This window comes from Microtus ochrogaster, chromosome 5, assembly GCF_000317375.1.
Source record: "Microtus ochrogaster isolate Prairie Vole_2 chromosome 5, MicOch1.0, whole genome shotgun sequence".
NCBI classification, from domain to species: Eukaryota; Metazoa; Chordata; class Mammalia; order Rodentia; family Cricetidae; genus Microtus; species Microtus ochrogaster.
Genome location: NC_022012.1, coordinates 49,362,405 through 49,371,867, shown reverse-complemented (window position 1 = coordinate 49,371,867; position 9,463 = coordinate 49,362,405). Strand labels below are relative to the sequence as shown.

At 45.1% G+C, this 9,463-nt stretch overlaps 2 protein-coding genes across 2 annotated transcripts in view; one reads left to right on the top strand and one right to left on the bottom strand.

The window, feature by feature from the left end:
* Nrg4 (neuregulin 4) overlaps nucleotides 1-1,509 on the top strand; it is a 64,055-nt gene extending 62,546 nt beyond the window's left edge. The window contains exon 8 of the mRNA XM_013346332.2: nucleotides 1,121-1,509. The gene's annotated coding sequence lies outside the window, so the exon portion shown is untranslated. The remainder of the gene's footprint in view (nucleotides 1-1,120) is intronic.
* Fbxo22 (F-box protein 22) overlaps nucleotides 1-9,463 on the bottom strand; it is an 18,309-nt gene that overhangs the window by 1,714 nt on the left and 7,132 nt on the right. The window contains exons 4-6 of the mRNA XM_005347389.2: nucleotides 8,605-8,700; nucleotides 4,309-4,473; nucleotides 1,509-1,674 (exon numbers count right to left, since the gene is read on the bottom strand). Of these exons, the coding sequence (XP_005347446.1) occupies nucleotides 1,509-1,674; nucleotides 4,309-4,473; nucleotides 8,605-8,700 (427 nt within the window). The remainder of the gene's footprint in view (nucleotides 1-1,508; nucleotides 1,675-4,308; nucleotides 4,474-8,604; nucleotides 8,701-9,463) is intronic.

Below are 9,463 nucleotides of genomic sequence, written 5' to 3'. Positions count from 1 at the left end.
CAGGTCCTTGAGGGCCAACAGGGTTCATAACCTAATACCTCAGGTCCTTGAGGGCCAACAGGGTTCATAACCTAATACCTCAGGTCCTTGAGGGCACCTTCACTCATGTCACACACACACACACACACACACACACACACACACATCAACTACATTTATTTGAAACAAATCTTTCATGCCCTTTTCCTATGACACTGATTTTGTGTGTAAGTCTGGTGAGCATGCATACAGCATGGCATATGGATGGAGAGCAAAGGAGTCCTTCCTCCTTCCACCATGTGGGTCCCAAGGATTGAACTTACATTCTCAGCCCTGGTGGCGAGTGCCTCAGCCGTGTAAAGACTTATTTCAATCAAATATTTTATGCTTACAAAAGAAAATACCCTGTTAGTAAAGCTATAAAGCACACAGTGAACACCCGCTGGGAGGAAACAGACACCTTAAGTACCCATTACATTTATCAACAACAATCTACAGAATGCATGAGATCCTCCGGGTTAGCAAGAAACTAAGATACAGAGACACCAAGCATCAGTGGTACATATACACACACACAAAATAAATAAAATCTAGTATATAGGTCCCCAAACTGAAGGCCAAGGAACACCAGTAAGATACCACAGGCTGCTGTTCCCTGGAGAAGAGCAAGGAGATGCCACCCTACCCTGAGTGTTAGAGCCTAATGAGTTTTGTCAGGAACACTTGACCCATGTAACTCCTTCTCAAGGAAACACTTTAAATGGCTACAGTCTGATCAAGAGAGAATTTGCGACCCACAGAGAGCATCTTTGAGAGGTAGAAGTTTGTTTCAAAGTATTCAGAGATGAGATTGCAAGGTCCCGCTGCAAGTTTCCAACCCCAGGACTTGACTCACTTGCTGCTGACCTTCAGCTTAGTGTACGCACAGACCCCGGCAGCAGTCCATTCTCAGCTCACTCAAAACTCCACACAAGGGCATAAACAAGCTGCTTCAACCTCACCTTAGTTCTTTTCCTTTAAAAACCTAGTCTTCCTTACTTATTTCTATGAAACCTCTATCTCCCAGTTAGCAACTCAACTCTATACTGAAATAAGCCTTATGCATTTATTTTAGACTCATTAGTGACTTCTCTGTTTGCAGGAGCAGCATCACAAGGAGGACCAGTGCTGTAAAATTTATCAACAGGCGGTGCTGAAGGAGCCTAACGCTGATGTTCTTAAAGAACAATAAATACAAGTTTAGTTTTTTGACTGCAAACAGAATTGTGTTCAGTAAGCCTCTTGGCAACAGGAAAATTGAATGAATTGGTACATTAGAAATTCCTTTTCTATTTTTTGAGACAGGCTGTCACTTTGTAGCCTTGTCTGGCCTGGAAGTCATCAGTGTAGACCAAGCTGATACTGAATTCAAGAAATTCTCCCGCCTCATAGTACTGGCATACTATACCACACTGATTCCTCAGATTTGTTGTAAGAACCTGAAGTCGTTTCCATTCACCCTGGGAGAAAAGCAAAGTGCACAGGCTTACTTCTCAGAAGTCAGTGAAGACAAGTTGTCCACCTGGCCTCCAGCCAGGATGATGTTCATATTGCTGAAAGTGCTGACCACTCGCTGCAAGTAATTATTGGCTCCCACCTTACAGCAGTTATAGCCAAAGACAAGGACCACGCGAAGCTCAGGGTTATCCAGAAGACCTGCAGAGAAGTGAGAGATAAGACAGCCTTAAACCACAACGAGCTGTTAGTTATTCCTGCTGACTGACTGGCACTAGAGGTGCTGCGCAGCACTGAAGTTCCTGGCTTTCCATTAATAAAAACCTAAACGGTATTTGAATATAATCCAGTGAACGCCTCACACAAGCAAGGACAGTTATAGACAGAACAGCAGCCTAGCGGACCATGTTGGGTTGTTCCACATTCCAAGTCCACACAGGCCAGTGACCTAGAGTTTATAACATGGTCTAAAAGCAGCTCTACCACTAGCAGGCAGCAAGGCTCAAGGGACCAGTAGTGTCTCATTCCCAGAGCGCCACGCTTCCACCCGAGTCTCCGGCAGCCTGTTTTCACAGCAGCCATTTGAAACCAAACAGTATTACAACAGGTGGCTTCTGGGACAGGAAGAAAATGCAGCCCCTAACTACACAGATGTTTCCATTTAACTCAGCCACATGCCTTCCATGGTGATAGAAGGAAAGGAGCCCCACCAAGCACAATGCTCAGGCTTGAACAATTAAGAATCAAGACTCCCAGCACTGCCGGGCGGTGGTGGCGCACGCCTTTAATCCCAGCACTTGGGAGGCAGAGGCAGGCGGATCTCTGTGAGTTCGAGACCAGCCTGGTCTACAGAGCTAGTTCCAGGACAGGCTCTAAAACCACAGAGAAACCCTGTCTCGAGAAACCAAAAAAAAAAAAAAAGACTTCCAGCACATTAGCATCTAACTCCATGCTGGTGACCTAGAGTTCTGTCTTATCAAATGCCTGTTCTGCATCCCAGCTTAACTTCTCAGCAATCCTTTAGTGACAGTTTTTGTAAAGACAATGGCATGTGACCTTTTTTCTGAGTAGCCCACATCCACTCTCCCTGAATATCTCTCAGCCCCCATGCTGAAATTTATATTAAAAACCTTCTTTAATAAACTTTACACTAGCTCATCCTGGAATTCTTTTTTGTGCTGAAATCTAGGAAACTTTATCTTTAGGTCACAGCATGGAGCTGCTGACAAGACAATCAATTACAGATAAATAAAACTTTAGACTCTGCCCCTGGGTCAGTTCTAACTCTCCACATAGTAAACCTCAGGTTTGCACAGTTCTGAAGGGTCCTCCCTCGTACAGATGAGTCGGGCACATCGAGACCCTTTTCTTTTGTGGAACACATTTTTCTGAGTAGGAAGAAGTCTGTGGAACAACATTCAAGTCTAGTTTAGAAACGGGTGTCACTTCCAGGACGTGATCACTTGGGCCAATGGCATGGCTATTCAAGAGAAGTCAGTGTCAAGAGACACTGACACCAACCTCTGGTCTCCACACAAATGCACTGTAACATGCGTGCACATGGAAAAAAGGAAAGTCTCAACCATTCTGGAAGCCATCCTGAAGCTCAAGCCTGTTCTAAATAGTCCCACTATGGGGACAGAGTGCCTGTACCTGTCCAGCCTTCTACGGAGCCCACATGCAGGGCTTCGAGCATTAGCTGCCCACACCTTACTGCTCGGCTCCATTCCTTCCACAGCCGCTCTTACTCTCCTGCTTACAGACGGTGTAAAAGCCGTTCTCAGTGTGCATATTCCATCCTTTGAGCCACAAACCCAAACTTTCCCATTTTTCCATTGCTGGTCTTTAAATTGGGACAAGCTTAACTTTTCCAAACCTATTTCCTTGTCTGTAAAGTGAAACGAACCTGTAAAAAGTTCAAGGACTCAACAGCTGATTTGCATATTAGCAACAAGGAAACCTGACAGGCAGGGAATTATTACGTGACATGTCTGTGTGCTAATACATCACGGAAGGAGACGATGAAAAGCCTTCACACTGCGTTGCTGGAGTAGCCAGCTGCCTATGTATCAAGTAAGTTTCCCCATCAAAGTCTGACACTAGACCTACTTCAATCCGTCCACACTTGTTTTCTCAAACTTGGGAGCAATCCTGACTGTTTATTTCCTCACACTTCAAGTCCATGCCTTCTCTTCCAGCACCAACCTTTTTCTTCTAAAAACTTGTATAATAAATGGTTACTAGGGATATTTTTAAATGTTAAGTTTTTCTGTTTTAAATAACAAAAATAAGGCAAAATTATTGCTAAAAGTCTACTGAAGATCAAGATTCAAAATTCAGCTACAATTAAATGCATGCATGCATTCACGGATCTTACAACTGTCTATAATTCTAGTTCCAGGGAATCTATGTCCTCATCTGCTCTCCATGGGCAGCAGACACACACACAGTACATATACTTACATACATATACATGCAAGTAAAATACTCATGCTCAAGCTTAGCAACAGAATACTTATATAAAAGGTGTTCGTCTCGGGTCATCTAGGACTTCATGGCAATAAAACAATTTGAAATGAATTGGACCAATCACCGGCCTTGTCAACAGTGGCCTAGAAGTCACTAGCTAGCCAGAATTAAAACAGATGAAGTTAATCAACAAATGGGCAATTAATAATAAATAACAATGTTGGGTATGTGCCACGTACCTGTGAAACCTCAGCACTCAGGAGGCAAAGGCAAGAAGATTCTGAAATCAAGGCCAGCCAGAAATATGTAGTGAGAGCCTGTCTCAAAAAACCAAGTAAGTAAATAAAACAGTAAATAACAACTTACCCACTTCAGCAAGCTGATGTCGTTCGAGTGTTAAATTCTTGGGGTCCTTAATAAAATGAAAGGGCCGAATTTTTATCCCTTCAATTTGAGGAAATAATAAAGCAAAACCAGATTCTCCAATTTCTATTTCCTGAGGTCGGTTGTTACCTGATCCCATTGGCGTCACTAGAGAAAACGAGGACAGCCAACAGAAACTGGCGTTAGTAAGAACCTTCATCAACCCATTGCATCCTCCTAACTGCAGGCTAGGCTGTTTTCAAACAGACGCTCTTAGAGCAAACAAGGTTCTTTGGCAATTTTAGGGTTGTGATCCCTGCACCACACACTTTCAAATATGTTCAGAAAGAAAAGCTTTCAAAAAGCTGAGTGCACGCCTTTAATTCCAACACTTGGGAGGCAGAGGCAGGCAGATCTCTGTGAGTTCAAGGCTAGCTTGGTCTACAAGAGCTAGTTCCAGGACAGGCTCCAAAGCTACAGAGAATCCCTGTCTTGAAAAAACAAACAAAAGAAATGCTTTTATAAACAGACAAAAAGCAGGTATACAAATTGTCCACAGCACTGAGTCAAGATGAAGGGAACTGCTGCTCTTCCAGAAGACCAAGGTTCAGTTCCTGTCACACAGAGCTGGCCACAACTGTCTAACTCTGGTTCCAGGAGATCTGATGCCCCCTTCTGGTCTTTATGAGCACCACACGTGCACATGGTACACACATACACGAAGGCACAACACCACACACAAATCTTGTTAAGTTTCTAGAAATGCAAACCACAGTGTGGGGGAAGGGGCTGAAGGATGGTGGTAGTAGGGGTAGTGGTGGGGGTGGGAGGGTGGTATTCGAAGAGAGGAACCCAAAGACACACCCCACACGATTCACAGACTGTATATTTAAAACATGAAAAGAAAGAAGCAAGTTCATGGTAGGCCTGAGCTAGTGCCTCAGGTTAAGTTGACCGGGTTTCAGGCCGACCGTCCCAGAGCCCGGAGTCCTGCGGCCAAGCAGCAGCTGCAGTCCTTTTCTGCTCCTTCAGTAAGGACGCAGTGTGACCTGCTTCCTCAAGATTCTGCCGCATGACTCCCCACCGAGATGCACCTTCCAACTGCAAACTAAGAAAGTTCCCTACCCCACTGCATTTGGCCAATATTTTGTTCCAACAGCAATAACAAACAACCCCTACAGAGTGCAGGAGGAAACCTAAAGTGTTTAAATGTGAGTAGATGCAGCAGAGTGAGCCAGCCCTGTCACAAGCCACAGACAAGTACCCAGTGAGCATACAACTAGTCCTTAGCGTCCAAGAGTATCTTCACATCTACCAGCCTGACTAACGGCCACAGCAACTGCACCCTCCAACCATTGCTCCTGAGCACAGAATGGCAGAACCTTGGAAAACTTGCCTTTCTTTTTAGGTCAGTGCTAAAACCAAGAAAGTCCAACTCCTTAAGTTTCAGAGAAACTTAAAACTTACACAAAAAAAACCCAGCCTCATTCACAATACCTAGAATCAGAAAAACCACAGCCTATCAAAACAAGAATGGGAAAATAAATCTTGTCCCATTTATATCATAGAAAGACTCGAACACTTAAATGAAAGGGGGGGCATGGCTCAGCTGATAAAATATCTGTTGTACGGAAAAAAAAAATATCTGTTGTACGGGCATGAAGACCAGAGTCTTCCAAACCTGACCCCAGACACGCACTAAGGTCAGGCAAAGTGGGAAGTAGAGAAAGGCAAACCCCTGGAGTTCACTGACCAGCCAGTCTAGCTAGAACAGAGAGCCTCAAGTTCAGTGAGAGACCCTGTCTCAAAAGAACAGAAGATGACACTTGACAACCTCTGGCCTGAACATGCAAGCACACAGCTTTAAAGGAATTACTTATAATGTAACAAATCCATCTCAGAGACGTGTTAAATATTTATACCCAGTAAAGAACCAAAACACAAAAAGAGAACAACCATGTATAAGACACTGACCTGGCAAAACTACCCTAACACCACAGAAGTCAGAACAGGGGTTTTGGCAGGGACTGTCAGGCCAAAAGTAAAGAAACAGCTAGGCTCAAAGCATCAGCAGTGAAGACCAGAAGCCTGGTAAGACCAGTATCTTAGCCACTGTCCTACTGCTGTGTAGAGACACGACAACCAAGGCAGCTCTTACAAAAGGAAGCTTCAACTGGAGGCTTGTGCACAGTTTCTGAGGCTGACGATCATCATGGCAGAAAGCATGGAAGCAGTAAGAGTGGTACTGGAGAAGTCACTGAAAACCACACCCTGGCTTGCAGGCAGAGAAGGAAGCCCATCCCCTGCTGTGGAACAATCCTTTTCTACACTATGATATGTACTGCTCATATTCACGACAGACCAGTAGCGGAGCAGGAAGTTAGGTGGACAGTCAGAGGATACTGGGACGAAGAAGGGCGGAGTCAGGGAGATGCCGGCCAGCTGCCATGCAAGCAGGTTATGTAGAAAATGAGGTAACAAGTCATCAGCCATGTGGTAAAGCATAGGTAGAAATATGGGTTAATTTAAAAGTTAGCTAATACCAAGCCTGAGCTATCAGCAGAGCATTTGCTCAGCCCCATCAAGTAGAGTGGCCATGGTGCTCCTCACTGCTGGGCACAGCATAACCAGGGAAGCAGGGGAGAGGCAGCCTCACAGCACCATGGTCTCCTGCCGAAGTCTCCTGCGCGACCCTCAACACAATTCCGGCAGCTTGGCCAGCTTGGCATGCTTCACAGGCGATTAATCCTCTAAGTCGGTTATTTGGGACCAGGCACTTGAGACAGGAAGTGTCCTTTTACAATCCCCAATCATAAACTTCCTCCAACAAAACAGAGCCACACCTCCTAATCCTTGTAATCCTTTCAAACAATTTCACTCTCTGGATACCAAGCACTCAAAAGTCTATGAACATGTGGGGGCCATTCTTATTTAAATGACTGCAACCAGTATGAGGAGGGCCCAGCAAACATCAGAGCCGTACCATGACCAAAGCAGATGGAATGGTATTTTAACCCCAAACATAAGACCATGGGGGCATAAAGCAACACAAAGCCTAAGCTGCTCAGAACAAGGCAGTGACTAAGGAGAGCTGGGATTGCGACTGCTTACTGGGGAGGCAGGATGCCACCAAGGCTGCCTTCCCTTTCTCACTGGGGAGGCAGGATGCCACCCAAAGCTGCCTTTCCTTCCTTGCCCCTATTTCTACAGCAGATAACTTTAAAAAGCACAGTTGTGTTCAAGTAAAGGCAGTGGATATAATGAGAGAGACGAGAAAAAAGATGTGAGGAAGGAGTGCCCGATTCTACATCAGTATCCAACAGTGACCAGTGATGAGGTGAAGGCTACCAGCTATTTAAAGTCAACTCAAAAGTTGGAAGAAAACCACAGTCACCGCTATTGCTTCATTAGTCCAAGTGTGTACGGAGCTACAGCAGCCCTGCGGTAAGGAGCTGGTGGGGCAGAAAAGAGCAGGCCCTATTCATTTGCAAACACCCGGAACCCTTTGTGCTTCACTGCCTAGGAGTGAAAGACTTTAGGGAGATGCAACCCTAAAGTCTTTCAGGGTGCTTGTATGGGAGTCCAGGGCTGATGAGGGCCTCTATGCCTGTGCAGCAGACACTTTACCAACTAACCACCTGCAAGGCTCCAGAAAACGACAGCTGACATCTTGCTGCATGGTTTGCTCTAAAGGCCACAGATGTGCTGAGTCACTGCATCTTCACAGCCCTCCTAAGAAGGCGCTTTCCCATTTCCCTGATGAGGACACTCAAGTCTCATGGACGTCAGGTAAGCTATACAAAGTAACACAGACACTAAGTGGTACAGCTGGAATCCTAATCCAGTTATCTTAACCACTGGACCACCGCTACATCAACAGGAAACAATTCAAACAGTAACAGCAAAAATTCATGTGCCATGCTGGCAGCATGCAGAGAAACAAGTCTCTGCGTAAGACACACTGTAACCTGTCACTCTCAGCTGCCCCGCCTGCAGGAAACAAGAGTGGGTGAACTGACCAGACAGGAATGGGGCAGGCACAATGAGACCCTTCCTTCCCTGGAAAGGCTAAGGAAGTCAGGTTATATGCTGCTCTTAGGCAGCCCTGTGATCTGAACTGTGAACCTCAACAACTTGACAGACACCGAGGACAAGGTTCCACCAGGACAGATGACTACTGCTCTTGGTTTTATATGCCACCAAAAAGGTGAATGTGTGCTCTCCAGCTAAAATTAGTTCACCAATCCACGGGACCCCACATTAAACTAAGCAAAAAAATAAGTTGTTAATTTCTCTCACCTATAATTCCCGGGGTCACAATCCCAAGGATCTGACACTGCTTGGGGAACAGCTTCTCGAGGGCAAACGCTGTCTCCATGGTAGTTCTTTTCCTCGCTGTATCAATAAAGCAGCACAATTATTAAATATCCACTTTTCATTGTCAAATCTAACAGTGTTAAAAAAAAAAAAAAGACAGACACAAAAAGTAATATTTAACAACCGAAAAGGTTATGAGGCTGGGGGCATAACTCAATTGGTAGAGGACCAGCCTAGCATGCAAGAAGCCTAGGTTCAATCGGTCAATCATCAGCCATGGTGCTACATGAACCCCAAAGTGGTGCATGCTGTGGTCCTAGCACTTGAAGATAGAAGCAAGATGGTGTAGGAGGTCCTTCTTTCTATGTGTTGCTTACATTGGTTAATGAATAAAGAAACTGCTTTGGGCCTGGTGATAGGGCAGAACTTAGGCAGGGAGACAGAACTGAATGCTGGGTGGAAGAAAGCAGAGTCAGAGAAGCCATGGATCCTCCACCTTAGATGTACGCCGATTAGAATCTCCAGTAAGCCACTGCTACATGGCGATACACAGATTAATAGAGATGGGTTAAACTGAGATGTAAGAGATAGCCAATAAGAAGCTAGAGCTAATGGGCCAGGCAGTGTTTTAATCAATACAGTTTCTGTGTGATTATTTCAGATGTAAGCTAGCCGGGTGGCTGGGACGAACAAGTTCTCCTCCAACAGCAAGATGATCAGAAGTTCAAGGTAATCTCTTAGCTATACAGTGAGTTTTTGAGGCCAGCCTGGGCTACATGTGACCTTATCTCAAAGAAAAAGGAAGAAGCAATAAAAGGAGGGAGGAAAGGAAGGAGATAGG